Source organism: Rattus norvegicus, chromosome 2, assembly GCF_021556685.1.
Source record: "Rattus norvegicus strain SHRSP/BbbUtx chromosome 2, alternate assembly SHRSP_T2T, whole genome shotgun sequence".
NCBI lineage: Eukaryota > Metazoa > Chordata > Mammalia > Rodentia > Muridae > Rattus > Rattus norvegicus.
This window is the reverse complement of record NC_141535.1, coordinates 132,350,015-132,370,217: the sequence shown is the minus strand read 5'-3', so window position 1 is coordinate 132,370,217 and position 20,203 is coordinate 132,350,015. Positions and strand designations below refer to the sequence as shown.

The window sequence follows — 20,203 nt, the reverse complement described above, 5'->3', positions numbered from 1 at the left end:
TTCTATGTTAGCCATCTTTCAAATACTATAATAAAATACCAAAGTCTATACAGTATAGCAATCAAATGTTCATTTTGACTCTAAGTATTTGAGTTTCTGATTCATTATTAATTGAGCAATTGCCCTCGGATCTGTAAGGATCACATTGTAAAACAGCCCAACTGAGAAACAACAATATTTCTCACATTGTGTTGAATCAAAGATCAGGAGGAAAAGATGGGGTTCCAAAGTACATGCCATTGGAGATCCATAATTATCCTGTTTCTTCCATGTAGACCTAATTTCATACCTCCCAATATAATGAACCATTAGATCAAGATGTTACGATTGCATCTGCACTGAGTGATCACTGTATTAAGATTAAGTAATTAAGGATATGTGAAGGAATGACACATTGATATATTGATGTAGTTGTTACCATTGTGCTGCACTGAGACATGTGAATTTGACTGCTCAGATAGGTTTGTCTGTCACTTGCATTTTAGACAGCCCATGGGAACTTTCAGAGAGATGGGCCCACATTCAGAGGTCATCTTCCCTCCTTACCTCTGCCTTTCTATAGGCATCCTTACAATCATGCTCATACATGTATGTATCAAATGTAACCCAAGCCATTTCAGTGGACAGTATGTATCACATACTCATTATCACAATGTAAAAGCTGGAAATCATACACTTATATAGCATTGCACTGTGGTGATGACACTTGAAACTTTGATCATGCAATCCTTTAAATTTCTGACCGAAGCCTGCCTCTATATATTTTAACAGCTAATTTTTCCTCAGAATTTTGAACTGCATATTTTTAGCCTCCAAGACTAATAAGTAAAATGTTGTTTGCATCCATACAAAATGACAGAGATCCTCTGTGTTTGCCATATTTTTTCAAAGATATCTCTGACAACATTTATGATTGAAAATGCTCGAAAACTATTCGGGGAGGACTTGGTTGAGGTTTGGTATGAAACATCTCTATTTCATCCTCCCGGAGAGATGTCCTCACATTCCCAGAATACTGCAACAAACACCAGCACCATGAAGGAAATAGAACGTGGACTCAGCAGCTGCCCCAGTGGCAAGACATGCACTCCTGGCTATGATGCACTGCCGAGAAGTGCAGTTGATTATCCTCCCTATGAGGGCATTATAGGTATGGATAGTTATTCTACAATCGTAACTTAAAGTTGTAATCCTTGAGCACTGAAAATATGAATTATAGCAAACAACAATGAAGAATTTGCTAAACCATGTTAAGGGAAACCTCAGCTGTAAGTTATAGGTATCATCTTATAGTTAGAATTTGCCTCCAAATTTTAGAATCTCTTTCCACTGGTCCTGTGTTGTTATAGGTTAATCCCAGAAATGAGATTAATTAATTAAGGATATGTAAGAAATGACACTTACAGTGATAATATGGAGTCTTAACATAGATTCTTAAATAAAGGGAATAGCAACTCAATAGCCAATTGGATTTTGTCTATGTAACAGTTCTGGCTGTCATTGAACTTGCTTTGTGTACCTAGCTGACATCAAATTCACAGAGATCTTCTTGGCTCTGCTTCCTGAGATCTGGGAATAAAGGCATGTGCCACCATGCTAGTCTCTTATGAATATCTGAAAGTACAGCATAATATACCCATATGGTTGACATAGACGATATGATCTCAGATTTGAACTCACAGATCAGTGGAGAAAGCCAAGGAGTGTAACAGAAATGCAGTCAGACAAGTTGTCTTGTGAGCTATAGATACTGTTGTTCATATATTGTTGCCCATGTCAGACAGAAAGTCACAGAGGGGGATGAAGTGATTGTTGCTATATGACTGCTTGATTCTATTACGTATATGCATGGCTTTCAGTGCAAACACAAGAACTTATTTTTTATACTGAAGTATGGGTCCCATATAAGTATATACAAAGTGCCTTATGAAGGAAGGTCATTATAAATGTTATAATGTTAATTAGTTATTTTATGTGTGTTTGTGTTATTGAATAAGGCATGCAGGCTGTAGAATGAAGAGAGTATGCTAGGGCTCAGTGAGTTCATTTACAACAATGATTTACCTTCTTTCTTAGATTCAGAGAAACACAAAGGCAGTAGTATATATGCCAGCCCACCAGTACCTTATCTAAATCTACCACATCCAAAAAAGAAATGTTATTTTGGGAAATCTCTTACCAGTATTTTTGAAGACAAAAAGATGTCTGGTCTAATAATCGTGAGTATCATTTTGGGCCTCTACAGCACCTTTGTTCTAAGTAAGTTATTTAATCAAACTGATTAAGGTTTAGATAAACTGTCTTGAAGGTAAGATCATTTTAAAATAGAAATAAGTTCCACTGAAATAGGAATAATGTACTTGAAAGAAATTGAAAAATAAAAGGAAAAAGAAATAGTATTCTCATATTTTACACTGATTGTTTAGAAGATCCAAACCCACCAGCTTTTTGGAGGAAATGGATCTGTGGATGTGCCCTGCTGACAACCCAACTGTAAGGTCTTCCAGCTTCTTCTTTACTCCATGTTACTTTGGAGTAAATCCCTTAATATCATTGCTATGAGATTACTCAATCTTTTATAATTAAAAATACTCATAGACTAATTTATGTTATCAACACATTAGATATACACATTGTTTTTACAATATATTAACAAATGTAATCCTATTAGACTATATTTAAATGCCACTTAATCTATTTTAAATTAGGAATTTATGCTGAGTGAACAAATTTATCGTGTCAGACACATGAGCATTACTACCCATTTCTTCTGTATTTTACAACAGAAATTTCTGGTAACCATGTATGTAAATATGTAATCAATTTAAAATAGAGGAAATGTGGAGTAAATCTGAGTATAGTCATCATTTTCACAGAGGAAAATTAAGGAAGAAGGATTGAGATAGAGTTGGGTTCTTAAATATGATGGAATCTTTAGACATATTTAAAACTAAAAAGTCACAGAAAAGGAGAATAAAAGTCTTTGAAGCATAGTGAAAAAAACCTTATTTAAAAATGCAAAACTTATGATTCATAATACTCTCAGGACAGGCAGGAAGTAAAATAGTGATTTGATCTCTGAAAGGGAAATATCTCAATAGTTACTTACAATAGCATGCATGAGAAAGTTATTCATAGAAGGAAACAAAGTAATAGAGGACCATTCACCAAAATGCTTTGGGGGACAAACAAAACCATGATGTTTCAAATTGGAAAAAAATGGATTACAGAAAATAATGTATTTGGAAGTTAAAACAGAAAGAAGTTTAATGTCTTCTTCATTCCTCTCAGTTTGACCTCTGCTTCCAAAACTGCTTCTGCTCATATTCACAATAAAAGACAGTTTTGTGCTGCAGACATTTGGATCTCTAATAATACAAGCTTATCCTTATCCTACACAGGATATGCTGTCCATAATTGCCGAAAAAGGGCAAGACTCAGATGACATTTTCAAAATTATACCTGAAAATTCACACTATTCCTTGAGGAATAGGATTGACAATGAACAATACATAAATTGGAATCAAGAAAGCGTGATAATTATAGCATCCGTTTTAACGGTAAGGAAGGTTTTGGCGTCAACAACATTAAGTTTCTCTCCGTAGATGCATATATTCTCTCTGTCCTTGAGACTACATGATGATGAGTGGTCCCTGGAACTACGGACACATGACTTCTTGATAAGAGTCATTGTAGGTAAAAGTATGACAAACACAATGATTCAGCACAAAGACAGTGGTGAACAGCTTCTCTTGGAGGTTAACTTCCTTATAGGTCAGAAGGGATTTAGTGTGGCATTGCAAAAGTTCCCACTGATTTCAACTCTGACCATTCCTTTTGAAGCACTAGCTGAACAAGTAATAATAGCGGTAAAAGTGTGTTCTACAAAAAACATGTCTTAAGTAATACCAAAAATATCCTAACATAATAACAGTTAAAAATAACTAGTCAATCACTGATGCACAAAAGGATATAGAATTTAGAAGTTGTCCCATGTCCAGTAGATACATGAAGTTGTTTTCCCTCTCAATCAAAAAATATACCAGCATTTTCACTTTTGCCAGACACTGCTATTCTAATTCCATGTCAAATAGTCAAGAGTTAGCCTAACCTACTTTTAACTTGTCTACCAGTCTTAACTTGCCAGTGAGTTGCAGTGACTCTAGAGCCATTAACATTATTTTATTATTGTTTGGGCAATGATCTGAGTTTGCCTCTCTGAAGATAGTGGAGTTATGGCCCACACAAAAAGGGAAATGATTATGCTCTAGGATTAACTATGCTTAATAACATTAGGCAAAGGTACCTAATGATCCCTCCTTGGCCCTTGGACTTGCCAAGTGTGTCTAGTTCTCATTGCCAGAAACCTGGGACCACATCATGGGGAGAAAGTTAGGATCAGTGACTGAAGGTTGCAATGTGTATTCAAAGCAATTTACAGGTCCAAAATCCCTGGAATTCTCCCATTTTCAGTACTTCTTTTTCTTAGTACAACACAAACCTCATTGTGCTATATCATGAACAAAGTTACTTTCCGTTCTTCAAACAAGCTAAAGTCTCCAAAAATTCAAGTAGTTGAATATTTCCAAATTTTAAGAAAAAGATATGAAACTGTGACCTTCACACATGGAAAACAAATAAGAAACTTGACCACTAGCAGAGGTGTGTGTGTATTTTACAGCTTTACTCTGTGAGCGCTAAAAGTACAGACTCACCAACTATACAATCAGGATGAGGTAACGTCTGATGCTTCCACTGTTTGATAGTTTCCTATTTCCAAGAAGAGGACTTTGGTTTTGTTTTGTTTTGATTTAATAGCTGCTATCAGTTCATTATATTTTATACTAATTTACTCGTTCATTGTCTATCTTGTATTCTGCCCCGCACCACTTCTCCCTTGCAGAGTTTCTATCTTTCTCCAAGCAGGTTGGGGCCCCTGTGTTATCTTCCCTTCCTGGCACATCAACTCTCTTCAGGGTGAGCACAACTTCTCCCTGTGGCCAGTTGGGGAAGGGTTTTCACAGTCATCAGCTTATGGATAGCTTCTCCTCCACATGTTGAGGGATCTACAAGGAGACCAAGCTTTACATTTGCTATAAATTAGCTGTTGGTCATGCTGCAGTTCCTGTAGTGTTTTTGGTGGGTATTTCAGTCTTTGATAGCCCCCACGGTTCACAGTCATTTGATTCCCTATCTCTTAGTTTGGAGTTCCTATCTCCTTCATTGCTTGGAATTCTTCCTACATTTCTTTCACACAAGTCCATGATTGATCCATAAGATTCACAGATTGGCAGTGGCTCTTTACATCCTCTTTCAGTGAAGCATCTTGATGGACCTTTTCAGAGGGCAGTTAAGATAGGCCCCTGACTCGTTGTTCCACAAAGGAGTTGACTTTCTTCAAGGCAGACAACTTTGGGCTTTGAAGTAGAGTTTACATCTATGATTGCAAGTAGTGGTATGATGAGAACCCGGAGAGCCAAATTGAACATAGAGTATGTTTATTTCATTGCTACAGCAACTAGGAGGCAGAGTTTTTATTCTAGTGTTCGGTAAGAAAACACAAGATCTTTCATATAGGTTCCATGTTTGAGCCAAGTTTCTGGCCAGATGACAGTTTGCGAAAATTTTATGGAAGTCCAGTCACAACCACTGTTTCTAAGCTATCCTAATACTGTAACACTAATATATTTCCTCATGGTTTGGTGATTCTTAGCCGCCACACCATTTTGATGCTCATTTTATAATTAAAATTTTTCTAATGATATGAAGTATATTGAAAAATGGATATAATATCTAATATGGAGTATATATAATATGTGAACCCCCAAAAGGATTATGGCACACAAGTTGAGAATCACTGGACCTAACTTTTAGTCTTAAACAAAAATGTTTATCAAGTACTTTCAACAATCTACATTGACCATTACCTTTTTTGGTTTTATTTTCATTAAAAAAGGACTTTATTAGAAGTATTGATGGAAGCTTGCTGACATCTGATTTATATGAAAAATGGCTTAGCGTCCTAGATGAAGAAACTGTGATTGAAAAGCTTATTGCCATCCAAAGGTAATGATAGAGTAAGCATGTGGGGAACTGCACCAATATAGAAGCAGTGCTTTTGTAAGGTACATAGGCTTGTGATTACAGGATTATTAGCTGGAATGATCTCCCAGGCCAAGAGGATACCTTAGCTCAGATTTGTATTGCCACTTTATCAACATGTTCCTTTCACAAACTAGAGGGTTGAACCATGTCTGTTATCCCTCCTAGAGTCCTCCTTATTTATAACTGTCATGGTTTAGAAGTCAGCCTATGTAACACATTGTGTGCAGGTCAACTTAGACTATTGGTTTAGTTCCTGTATAGAGAATTAATAGAACTATGTGTCCATAATGCCTGCCAGTTATTTGTATCTTAGTATTATTACCACGATTTTGTGAATATTTCACATGTTAAGTATATATCATTGATAAGAACATGAAGCTATTATTGAATTCTTCTTTCTCAACTATAACTACCTAGGGAAGTCTAGGTCAGGTATAGCTTTGACTTCTTTGAATCATTTTCTTGTCTGTTTCTCCATAGAATGATATGGTTTGTAACAGGAGCTTTGAGCTCCACTTGCTAACCAGTTACACTGCATCTCTGCCTTGTCTGTCACAGAAGCTTTCATAACTGCATTGTGTGGTGTCACTAGTGTTATTTCTTCTCCTTATTTTCTAGAGTCTCACACGAGTGTTACAGGGATTCATAATACATTAGATATTAAGTGTGTCTCCATGGTGGCTGGAAAGATGGTTTGGCATTTAGTAACACTGGATGTTTTCATACACAGAATACACATGATTTACAACAATCTTCATTCACTCTATCTTTTTTTCTCATTTTTTTTCTTTTTTTATCTTTTTTATTTTATTAACTTGAGTATTTCTTATTCACATTTCGAGTGTTTTTCCCTTTCCTGGTTTCCGGGCCACCATCCCCCTGCCCCTCCAATTATTTATGGGTGTTCCCCTTCCCATCCTCCCCCCAATACTGCCCTCCCCCAACAATCACGTTCACTGGTGGTTCAGTCTTAGCAGGACCATGGGCTTCCCCTTCCACTGGTGATCTTACTAGGATATCCATTGCTACCTATGAGGTCAGAGTCCAGGGTCAGTCCATGTCTAGTCTTTGTGTAGTGGCTTAGTCCCTGGAAGCTCTGGTTGCTTGGCATTGTTGTTCATATGAGGTCTTGAGTCCCTTCAAGCTCTTCCACTCCTTTCTCTGATTCCTTCAACGGGGGTCTCATTCTCAGTTCAGTGGTTTGCTGCTGCCATTCGCCTTTGTATTTGCTGTATTCTGGCTATGTCTCTCAGGACAGATCTACATCCAATTCCTGTCGGCCTGCATTTCTACCACTGATCCTAACACCTTCCTCTTTTTTTTCTGTAGGTAGTAGTCATACATCTAGTACACAGATATCCAAACTTAGTTTTAAAGTATTTTCCAATGATTTCATACAGAAAAATGATTTCAGAAAATATTTAAATCTAATACAGTAGCTATATATTCTTTTTTCTTTTGAATTCTGATTATACTATGAGTTGGTCTACGAAATATCTAACTTCTTTTTTCTATTGTTAGTTTTGTAACTAACACGACATTTCAGATGATCTAACATAAAATTCTTTTTCTTTGTTTAGCCTTTTACTAAAGATCCCACCAGAAAACCTTATACTACTAAACCATCTCATTTCTGTATTAGCAATAATAAAAGATTCATCCATGAATAATTTAGACAGTGACAAGTTAGCTCTCCGCATAGCTCCTTATCTGCTAAGGGATGAGACTACAAGGAACTCACCGTTTTTGCAGGACATCTCAAGAAAGGTAAGGGGATCTGATTTTTTGCCTTTGGAAACAAAATACTCATTGTGAAGCAAGGTTTAGGAACACTTTGAAAGCTCATTTCTGTAAAAGGAAAACCTAGGACTGCATTCTTCTAGACTGGAGTGGAATATGTATTGATCTATATCAGGAAGATTTGGGAAGGGAGATGTAGTTCAAAGTAAGTGGATAATTTCATTCTTTCTTTGTTCTTTCTTTCCTTTGAGATATTGATTGTTGACAATACTAGGTTTCCTGTATAATGGTAGTCAAAGAATACTATAGAGAAGTTTAAAAAAATCTCGATTGCCTAGGTTTTGATTGCTTTTTTCCAGTGTAGCACTATTTCTGGAATATATAATTGTGTTTAATATTAGTGAGAATATTATATTATTAAATATTCATATTAAGTGAATTGATGGTCATATGAAAGCACATTTTATATAAATATATTTGTACATTTAAGTGTACATATATATTTGTGTACATATATATGTATATATATACATATATATATATATGAAGCATTGATGTATATGTTGTATATGTTTCAATATTTTAGAACTATCCTATTTTAGTCCATTTTTGTGTTTCTCAGGTTTAATGTAGTTAGTGATTTTATTGTAAACTCATATAAAGTAATATTTTTCACTACTTTTTTACTCTATATTTTGATTGCATTCCCTTCCTCCAAGTCCCATCTTCACAACACTTTCCTTCCTTCATTCTTTTTTATCTCAGTAGGATACAACTTTTATGGACACCAACTCACTCTCATACTTCAATTCAGAATGGGAATAAGTACATCTCCTCCCGCTAAAGCCAAGCATGGCAGCCCAGCTATAAGAAGAAAATCCATGCTAAAAAACAGAGTCAGAGCCAGTGCCCACACCAACAGTTAGGCAACCTACCTGAGGTCTAGCTGTACATCTGCTACATAAGTGTAGGGACCTAGATCCTGCAACTGGAGTTTATGAAGGGTGATTCTGCAGATTCAATCCTGAAAGATCACAATTATTAAAGGAAACAACAAGATACGAGGATATAAAAGGAGAAGCATGTCTGGGAAGTTCCAGTATTGGGGATGTAGAAAAACCCAGAGGGCTTGAACCAGACCAGTGACTTACTTCAATGTACATTTGAAGTAAAGCTGTTTGAACAAAAGCTTATGGGCCAATACCTCCCATACTACATTTTTAAAAATGCTTTTTAATTTTAGTTTGATTTTGTAATTTGTGTTTTGTGAAAGTGGCATTCTTTCACCAAGAGGGACAAGGACTTAGACCCGCAGAAATTTTGTCACAAAGAGGATATTGCCATGCCTGGAAGTAGAATAACACCTCATACAAAACATCACAAAACCACTCCCCCAAAAGTCAACAAACATCAGTCATTAATTTGATTCATTCACAGTTTTTGTCAGCATATCATTTCTGAAATGTTCTTCTATTCCTTGCAATCTATATAATATTTTAACAACTTTTGATAAATTTAAAGACCTTAAAGTTGTCATTTCAGACACTATATTTCATGGGTTCCTATCTCTTTGTGGCAACTGTTATTTTTCTCATATTTATGGATTTTAATTTAAATTTCTATTTTGTAACCTATGTGAAATGAATCTCTTGTTTTTGCCTTGTTGTATTACAGACGTTGCTTATACAAGTCATGATTGACAACTATCTGCTAATATTTGGAAATGATAAAACGTATTTAAAAAAAACTGACAGAAGAGTAGATGGACTAAAAACCTCTACACATTCTATAAAGTCTGCAGAGAAATCACCTATTATGAAAGAAGCCATAGGTGGACACAATGAGAAATCCTGGAATGATGAAAAATTAAATATTTCACATGCTCCTCTGAAAAAGTGTGGTTCTACAGGTATGAAAAAATTTATTTAGTCATCAAATGTATGGAAGGATGATATCATCCCATGTTTTCATAAATTTGTAAATATCAGAGTAGCATTGAGAAACAATAATATTTGAGTATGGGTAAAGCTTTTAAACAGGACTTTAATTAAATTATACTTAAATATGTGCTTCTATAGACAGACAAATATGTATATGTACATAAATGTTCACATATATACATATATAAACATATATTTATATACATCTCAATACAAAAAGACATGTTTGACCAACTATTTAGAGGATCCAACGATATTTTCTGCTTATTTGCCTTTTCCTTCCCATGGTCCTTAAGTAAGAGAGGAGCTTTTGCATATGAAATTTTTATTTTTAATATGATCCTTTAGAAATAACGATTTGACTTAAAGTCCATTTAACATTCTGCAATATTAAACTCTGCACCAATGTCAAGAAACGTTGTTATCCTAGTAAAAATCTACTAATATTTATTTAATTTCCTATGAGAGACAACCTTGCCAAGTGCTTAGCATTAGTATAAATATTAAATTGGACAGGATCTGCTACAAAACCTATGTGAAGAATGATAAAGAGGTTAAAACTCTCCTGATTAACAGGTAGTAACTATTATATTGAAATACATTGTCAACTCAGCCAATTCTTTGCATAATGCTGAGAAAATATACAAAGACCAAAATTCCATGGGGAAGAGAGTTGAACATCCAGAAGTCCAGTCATCCCGAGACCTCACGACAGACTGCCACTTCTGCAGACCTCTGCCCACATTCCTGGTCCAAGAGGAAACTGCACAGTGCCTCTGGACACAGGAATATAGGAACAATTCATTGCCAGTACCTGCGGTTTGTTCTGTGTCCACGACTGTTCTGAATCAACCAAACATTCTAATCGGGGAGGGGAGTAGATGGGGGGCTCATGGACAGGAAACTGGGAAAGGTAATACCATTTGAATTGTAAGTAAAGAAATATATCTAACAAAATAAATAAATACGTTAATTAAAAAAGAAAATATACTGAAATATTATTCTAATCTGAGGTGAGGTGAATCGATCATCTAAGAATGTTTCTCTAACTATGAAATTATGTTTCATTTAGCATGACGAAACAGAATAACTGCTCCACATAAGTGGTAGAGCATGACTTAAGAATGTCTAAAGTCATTTTATTTTAGTATTCCCTTCTTACTCCCACTTTATCATAGCTGAGGAAATTATTACAAGTTATTACTTCAGTTTTATTTTACACAGTATTAGTTACAAACAGTTTTCAATCATTATACTTATTTTATGCTATATATACACATTGTTTGCCATTATAAAAAATGTTATTAAAATGGGTCCTGCTTCCACTCCAATGTGCCTTGCCCATGGTTCTCCATAGTCTTTGGAAATTGGCATTTTTGAGTCTCTACCTCTACAGCCAAGTTACAGTACTAGTTTTCCCACCTCAGTTCCTAAATTATAGCCAGAAGCTAATGACATTGAATAATCCCTCAGAGTTTTGCCTCGATTCCCATACAATACAAAGTTCTCAATAAAATTCCATTAACAATCAAAATTAATCATCATGCATATTAAAATCAGAGGTGGGTCATGGTTTTTAGATTATACAAAATGACTTGAAATGATAGTCCAGTGTCTAAAGCTATTATGATGCTGGCTTTGTGACATGAATTTGGGTCATCAAAACTTACTTTAAGAAACAAACAAAACTAGGTATTGACGTATAAGCATCTCTAGACCAAAGCTTCTAACTGAAAGCATATTGCAATTGGAGACAGTAATGAACAGAAGATTTTTGGACATATATTCCTTACATATTGTTCAGTAATGATAAAAACAGACCTTGTGGCAGAGAGAGAGAGAGAGAGAGAGAGAGAGAGAGAGAGAGAGAGAGAGAGAGAGAGAGAGCGCAATACTGGATACTCTCCTCTAATGTAAATAAGTTTAAAGCTCTAAATATACTGCTAGTGATGTGATCTGCATGTGTTTTAAACACACACACACACACACACAAACCCACAAAGCTGTATGTATTACATGCACTCAGAAATGCACAGAAGTATACAGCATACTTGTTTTATCTCTCTTCATATCCTGAGACCTTAATATGAAATAGTCTTTGTTCATGGTTTGTCTATCTCAAAAGTGTCCCTAATGCAAATTTGACATATGGAAATATTAGAAAAATCGTTAAAGTAAATGGTAATTTCCATAATTACTGTTTCTTGTTCCCTCTGAACTACTGTAGGTATAAATCCAAAAGTTTTTATTATTATTTTAAAATTTTATTTCAAATTGAATTATAGTACTGTAGTCTGACTTTTCTTATTTCATTTCATCACATTCACTACACTCTCAAACTCATGTCAATATCTTTTTACGTGTGTATTTATATATTTTTATCTGTGAAAGTATGAATACTACTTGAATCCACTTTCTTGTTTCTTAATATGGCTTCCAAGAAGTAGAGTGTGTATTAGGCAATCTATATCCAGATCATTGCTGTTAAATTTAATATTCTGTCAGTCATCATTAGCTGCCTATATGAAATTTGACCTATGAAATGTGACATATGAAATTTGACCATAGCTTTAATATCTGCATTGTTATTGCTATCATTGTGGTTTTGCCATTATTTTTGTGAGAGGCAACATCAAAACAGACTTTCCAGTATGCTGTCTCTTACAGTCTTTGTAACCCCTCTCCCACAATGTTCCCTGAGCCATATAGAATTTAGCGATAATGCACATGTGTTCACTGATGCTGCCTTTTCCACAGTGCACTTATCTCTTCACTGTATCCAGGTTTGTTTTCCAGAATGATATTATTTTATGTACAAAGAGGCTTCTCTGGTGAAGAACAGTGGCTCCACTTACTTGTGGATATAAGACTAATATTTAGAATGCTTTAAGGAACTTGGCTGATATAGTAAAATAATGTAATAAGTTTTAAGGTTTATGGCTAGTCTAGCTCCATAAATCTGGCAAGATTTCTAGCACCACCCATTATTTCAATCCTGTTGAGAGAAATTCTTCCAATTGTTAAAATATTTGATATGACTTTCCACAAAATATTGATGCTTTATGTAGCACTTGGATTCCTGTCAAGGTGGGAGCTTGAGAGCCTTTTGCCAAAATTCTTCGAGATGTCTCAGCAGTCAACTGATTGTAGCTGGGTATGTCTTAGAAGATTTTAGATTTAAGTCAAGTTTCAAAGGTAGATAAAATAGTAGGCAGGTTGACATGTTAGGGAAGTAATGATAGTTGTACCCATCTTTAACCTCAATAAAGTATGACAATAACCAATATGGAAAGATATTAGTATAGGTGGTATACGTGACACTAACAGGTCAGTTGTAAACAACTGTTCTTTGATTAGACTTATATGTATTTTCATTACCACATAATTGAACATAGTTCTGTGTCTTTCATTTGTTTTCTCAGACAAAAACTTATTGTTTATACATCTTCATACAACATTTTATGCCTTCTTATTTCTCTCTAGAATTTTCTGTACAGGTCCTTTGACTTGTCCAAGTCACCCAATTTCACTCTTCTCTGACAAGATAAATTCATTTTCCTAGTATAATATAAAATAAATGAAATATAAATATACAATACCTTCATTTTTGGCTATGTATTTTTCTTCTTTCCACATCTGAAATTAGCCTTTATTGACTATAGTGTGCAATGTTAAAAGTTGAAATTTCAAGTAAAAAGAGAAGGCTTTCTATACTAAGTTAAGAACATTTAATAGTGACTGCCTTAATTATGCAATGTTGATGATCATTTTATCACGTAGACCTTCCTTACAGTTTGTGCTGTCCATTATCAAGATACTTATGAACTATTTTGGAATTAATGGCTTGCTGTGCTCATATTTGGTCATACTCAATGGTCTCATTTGTAATATAGTGGGAAAATATTAAAATTGAATGAGGAGGAGGGGACACACATTAGAAATGCAGAAGACAAAGTATCTCCTTTTGAAGATTATGTGATAGTAAACATAAGTGAGTCTAAATATTCCATATGAATACTCTTATTTCTTTAAACTATTTCAAAAACTGTCAACATACAAAATTATCACACAAAGTGAGTACTCTTTCTTTATAAAAGACACAAATTTGCTGAAAGTGAAATTAATGGAATGCCATCATACACAGTAAATTTCAAAAGTATTATGTTACTTGGGGGAGACTCTAACCATTAAGTAACAGACTTTTATGATTTGAAATAAAAGCAAAAAAGAAAAAAATGAAAGAAAAAAGAAGCAACTCAAAAAAAAACACTACAAAAATATTACGAATTGAAGTGATATCAAAATGGAAATATTTCTCCATGCTCATGAATCAGTAAGATTTATATAGTAAAAACTAGACTGTCCTATAACACCATCCCTTTAAAGACTGGTAAAATGTAACACTCTTTACTTTATTAGGAGTAAAAATGTTATGGAACAGATTTTTTTAATCACTTTCCTCCCAGTCTTCTGTTATGTTCCTTCACCACACCCACAAAGCCTCATCACATGACTTTGAAAACATTAAATGAAAAAGGACAACACCAATGAACATGAAAAACTAAATGGGACCTCAAACTATACAAAGAAATATAGGCAATTTTCTCCCTAACAAGTGTATGCAATTTTATCTAAAACAAGTGTAATTTTTGGGTGCAGGAGAAAAATAGAACCTGTTTTCTTTTCCAAACTGATAGTCTGTATATTATTGTTTGGAGACGGTTAATGCTTAGAGTTATTAATTAGCAGTATTTATGGGTCTTTGTTATTTTGTTGTTGCCATATATTTTCCCCTTGTTTAATGAATGACTACACGGTTATTTATCATTTATATCCTCTTGGGTGTATGCCTTATCTTCACTCTGCTATTTCCCATTTGTAGACCAAGATCACTAAAGATATGAATTACTGCTATTTAAACTATATAATGTTTTTCCTCTTTTGTTGTTATGAATGATACATTTGCTCAGAAATGAAGTGTAGGGTAGTATCTATTCTGTGACTACATGTTGAACATTGATCCAGTCCACCTAAATGTTAGAATATCCATTGAAATTCAGGTGTTGTCTAATGCGGTCAGCTTTATATGTGACTTAGCATTTTTCCTTCATAGTTTTTATTTTTCTCTTTTTTGTTAGTATTCGATTATTACGTGACTACTTGATGTTGTCTATGCTTCTAGTACGTTAACAGGTATCTCTTTCTGATTTGGAGGCTATACAATGAAAACGGTGTGCGAGGACTCAGTGAGTTCAGTTACAACAATGATTTCCCTTCTTTCTTAGATTCAGAGAAACAACAAGGCAGTAGTGTATATGCCAGCCCACCAGGACCTTCCATAAATCCACCACAAACAACAAAGAAATGCTTGTTTGGAAAAACTCTTAGGAGTATTTTTGAAGACGAAAAGGTATCTGGTCTAATATTTGTGAGTATCATTTCGGGTTTCTACATCAAACAAATAACATTGTTCTGAGAAAGTTATTCAATCAAACTGTTGAAGGTTTAGATAACCTATCCATGAGTGTAAGATCATGTTAAAATAGAAATGTTTCACTGTATTTTGAATTATGTAATTGTAAGAAAAAAGGAAATAGTCTTCCCATGATTTGCACAGATTGTATCAAAGAACCACAACCTTCAGCTTGTGGGAGGAAATGGGTTTATGGAAGTGTCCCACTGCTTGCCCAAATGTAACGTCTTCCAGCTTCTTTAAGACTCCATATTTCTCTGGAGTCTCCCATAATATCAAAGCCTCTGAGATTACTCAATCTTTTAAATTAAAAATATCTATAGATTTTTACTTTACATTATCAATGAATTAGATATACACACAGTACTTGATATGTATTAACATCTTTGAACCTAGTGGACTATATTTAAATGCCACCTAATATGGCTTAATCTATTTTCAATGAGGTATTAAACTTCTCTGGAAATATATCTTTACTTTCCAGCATCTATTTTAGCACTATAGCTGTACTAGTAATTTATGATGTTTGTGATAAAATTTATCTGATAAGAAACATGAACATTACTGTCTATTTCTTAGGAACTCTAAAGCACAATTTTCTGGTAAACATATTTGTAATCATATTATTAATTGAAAATGAAGTAAATCTTGAATGGTATTCATTTTTATAGAATAAAATTATTGAAGGATTATTTAAGTATGTTTGGGTTAGTGTATGTGACAGTATCTTTAGACATAATTGAAAATAAGAACTGACAAAAAGGAAATGAAAGTCTCAGAAATGTACTGAGGAAAATCTTTATTAAAAACACAAAAGTAAGGATTCAAATAGACGTCAGGACAGACAGGAAGTAAAATAGTTGTTTGATCTCTGTAATGGAAATATCCCAAAATTGACTTTGAATGGCAAGCCTGAGAAAGTTATCATAGAGGGAAACAAAGAGCAATTGAGGACCATACACAAAAATGTTTTGTGGAACAGAAGTCCAAAACAAAAAAAAAAAACATGATTTTTCAAATTGTGGAAACAAAGTATTAGGGAAGAAAAGATATTTGGAAATTAAAACAGAAAAAAGTTCAATGTCCTCTTCATTCCTCTCTGTTATAGTTCTCTGCATCCAACTTTCCTTTGCTCAGGTTTATAATACAAGACATATCTGTGCTTCAGATGTGTTGATCTCTAATAATGCAAGTTTATCCTTATCCTACACAGGATATGTTGTCCATAATTGCCGAAAAAGGGCAAGACTCAGATGACATTTTCAAGATTATACCTGAAAATTCACACTGGTCCTTGAGGAATATGATTGACAGTGAACAATACATAAATTGGAATCAAGAAAGTGTGATAATTATAGCATCCGTTTTAATGGTAAGGAAGGTTTGCCATCAACAGCATTAAGCATCCCTCTACGATGCATATGTGCTTTCTGTCCTTGAGACTACATGATGATGACTGGTTCCTGGAACTATGGACACATGACATCTTGATAAGAGTCCTGGTTGGTAAAAGTCTGACAAACGCAAAGATTCAGCACAAAGACACTAGTAAACAGCATCTCTTGGAGGTTAACTTCCTTATAGGGCAGAAGGGATTTAGTGTGGCATTGCAAAAGTTCCCACTGATTTCAACACTGACCATTCCTTTTGAAGTAATAGGTGAACAAAATACATGTCTTAAGTAATACCAAAAATATCCTAACATAATAACAGTTAAAAATAACTAGTCAATCACTGATGCACAAAAGGATATAGAATTTGCATATTACCCCATGACCAGTAGATACATGAAGTTGTTTTCCTTCTCAATCAAAAATAAACCAGCACATTCACCTTTGCCAGATACTGCGATTCTGACTCCATGTCAAATAGTCAAGAGTTAGCCTAACCTACTTTTAACTTGTCTACCAGTCTTAACTTGCCAGTGAGTTCCAGTGACTCTAGAACCATTAACATTATTTTATTTTTGTTTGGGCAATGATCTGAGTTTGCCTCTCAGAAGATAGTGGAGCTATGGACCATACATCAAGAGAAAAGATAATGCTCTGGGATTAACTATCCTTAATAACATTAGGCAAAGGTACCTATTGATCCCTCCTTTGCCCTGAACTTGCCAAGTGTGTCTAGTTCTCATTGCCAGAAACCTGGGACCACATCATGGGCAGAAAGTTATGATCAGTGACTGAAGGTTGCAATGTGTATTCAAAGCAATTTACAGGTACAAGAATACCTGGAATTCTTCCATTTTCATTACTTTCTTTTCTTAGTACAACACAAACCTCATTGTGCTCTATCATGAACAAAGTAACTTTCCGTTCTTCAAACGAGCTAAAGTCTCCATCTTAATTCAAATAGTTGAATATTTCCAAATTTTAAGAAAAAGATATGAAACTGTCACCTTCTCACATGGCACAAAAATAAGAAACTTAACCACTAGCAGAGGTGTGTGTGTATTTTACAGCTTTACTCTCTGAGAGCTAAAAGTACAGACTCACCAACTATACAATCAGGATGAGGTAACTTCTGATGCTGCCATTGTTTGATAGTTTCCTATTTCCAAGAAGAGGACTTTGGTTTTGTTTTGTTTTGATTTAATAGTTGCTATCATTTTATTATATTTTATACTAATTTATTTGTTCATTGTCTATCTTGTATTCTGCCCCACACCACTTCTCCCTTGCAGAGTTTCTATCTTTCTCCAAGCAGGTTGCGGCCCCTGTGTTATCTTCCCTTTCTGGTACATCAACTCTCTTCAGGGTTAGCACAACTTCTCTCCCTGAGGCCAGTTGGGGAAGGGTTTTCACAGTCAACAGCTTATGGATATCCTCTTTTCAACATGTTGGGGGAATCCACATAGAGACTAAGCTTTACATTTGCTATAAATTTGCCATAGTTCATGCTGTAACTCGTGTAGGGTTTTTGGTTGGTAGTTCAGGCTTTGATAGCTCCCAGCATTCCTGGTTACTTGATTCTGTAGCTCTTCGTACTGAGTTCCTATCTCTGTCATAGCATGCAATCCTTCCTGCATTCCTTTCACACAAGTCCATGATTGATCCATCAGATTCAAATATTGGATGTGGCTCTTCCCATCCTACTGCTGTCAGCTGCTGTGGGGAGCTTCTCAGAGGGCGGGTATGATAGGCTCCTGATCAGAAGTTCCACATAGGAGCAGGACCTATTCAAGGCAGACAGACCTTTGGAATGGGGAAGTGAAGTGTAGATCTATGATTGCAAGTAGTGGTGTTGACGATAAGCCAGGAAAGCAAAAATGAACATAGACTAGGTTTATTCCATTGCTGCAGCAACTAGGATTCTGTTTTTTGATTCTAGTCTTAGGTAAGAAAACACAACTTGCTGCACATAGGTTCCAGGTTTGAGTCAAGATTCTGTCCAGATGAGAGATTGGGAAACTTTTATGGAAGTCCAGTCACAACCAATGATTCTAATCCATCCTAATACTGTAACACTAACATATTTCCTCATGGTTTGGTGATTCTTAGCCGCCACACCATTTTGATGCTCTTTTTATAATTAAAACATTTCTAATGATATGAAATATATTGAAAAATGGATATAATATCTAATATGGAGTATTTGTAATATGTGAACCCCCAAATGGATTTATGACACACAAGTTGAGAATCACTGGACCTAACTTTTAGTCTTAAACAAAAATGTTTATCAAGTACTTTCAACAATCTACATTGACCATTACTTTTTTTGTTTTTATTTTCATTAAAAAAGAACTTTATTAGAAGCATTGATGGAAGCTTGCTGACATCTGATTTATATGAAAATTGGTTTAGCGTCCTAGATGAAGGAACTGTGATTGAAAAAGTTATTGCCATCCAAAGGTAATGATAGAGTAAACATGTGGGGAACTGCACCAATATAGAAGCAGTGTTTTGTAAGGTACATAGGCTTGTGATTACAGGATTATTAGCTGGAATGATCTCCCAGGACAAGAGGATACCTTAGTTCAGACTTGTATTGCCAGCTTTTAAACATTTTCATTTCACAAACTAGAGGGTTGAACCATGTCTGTAATCCCTCCCAGAGTCGTCCTTGTTTATAACTGTCATGGTTTAGAAGTCAGCTTATGTAACACATATGTGAAGGTCAATCTAGAGTATTGATTTAATACCTGTGTAAGGCAAATTAATAGAACTCTGTGTGTAGAATACCTGTAGGCTATTTGTATCCTAGTTTTATTACCATAATTTTGTGAATATTTCACATGTTAAATATATGTCATTGATTAGAACATGAAACTATTACTGAATTCTTCTTTCTGAACTATAACTCCCCAGGGAAGTATAGCTATACTTATAGTTCCCAGGGAACTAAAGCTCCCCTAGATCAGGGATAGCCTTGACTTCTTGGAATCATTTTCCTGTGTGATTCTCCATAGAATGATATAGTTTGTAACAGGAACTTTGAGCTCTACTTGCTAACCAGTTACACTGCATCTCTGCCTTGCCTGTAGTAGAATCTTTTATAACTGCATTGTGTCTTGTCACTAGTTTTATTTCTTCTTCTCACTTTCTAGAGTGTCACAAGACTGTTACATGGATTCATAGTACATTAGATATTAAGTGTGTCTCCATGGTGCCTGGAAAGATGGCTTGGCATTTAGTAACAATGGATGTTTTCATACATAGAATACACATTGTTTGCAACAATCTTCATTCACTCTAATACAAGTGATCCTAACACCTTCCTCTTGTTTCTGTAGGTCGCAGTCATACATCTAGTATACAGATATTCAAAATCAATTTTAAAATATTTTCCAGTGATTTCACGCAGAAAAGTAATTTCAGAAAATATTAAAATAATACTCTAGCTATATATTCTTTACTCTTTTGAATTCTGATTATACTATGAATTGATCTGCATAATATCTACTTTTTCTTCTGTAGTGTGTTATATAAATAACATTTCATTT

General features: G+C 34.7%; 1 protein-coding gene and 1 long non-coding RNA gene across 4 annotated transcripts in view; one reads left to right on the top strand and one right to left on the bottom strand.

Annotated features, from left to right (window-relative positions):
* The window catches only part of LOC102555656 (uncharacterized), a 348,348-nt gene that overhangs the window by 119,406 nt on the left and 208,739 nt on the right, over window positions 1-20,203 (bottom strand).
* Window positions 1-20,203, top strand: part of Tgap1l3 (GTPase activating protein testicular GAP1 like 3) — a 61,591-nt gene that overhangs the window by 22,270 nt on the left and 19,118 nt on the right. For all 3 annotated transcript variants that reach the window (XM_087637225.1, XM_087637212.1, XM_087637218.1), the window contains exons 14-22: window positions 892-1,150; window positions 2,077-2,219; window positions 3,402-3,560; window positions 5,957-6,066; window positions 7,686-7,872; window positions 9,520-9,754; window positions 15,071-15,213; window positions 16,472-16,630; window positions 19,003-19,112. In XM_087637225.1, the coding sequence (XP_087493351.1) occupies window positions 892-1,150; window positions 2,077-2,219; window positions 3,402-3,560; window positions 5,957-6,066; window positions 7,686-7,872; window positions 9,520-9,754; window positions 15,071-15,213; window positions 16,472-16,630; window positions 19,003-19,112 (1,505 nt within the window). The remainder of the gene's footprint in view (window positions 1-891; window positions 1,151-2,076; window positions 2,220-3,401; window positions 3,561-5,956; window positions 6,067-7,685; window positions 7,873-9,519; window positions 9,755-15,070; window positions 15,214-16,471; window positions 16,631-19,002; window positions 19,113-20,203) is intronic.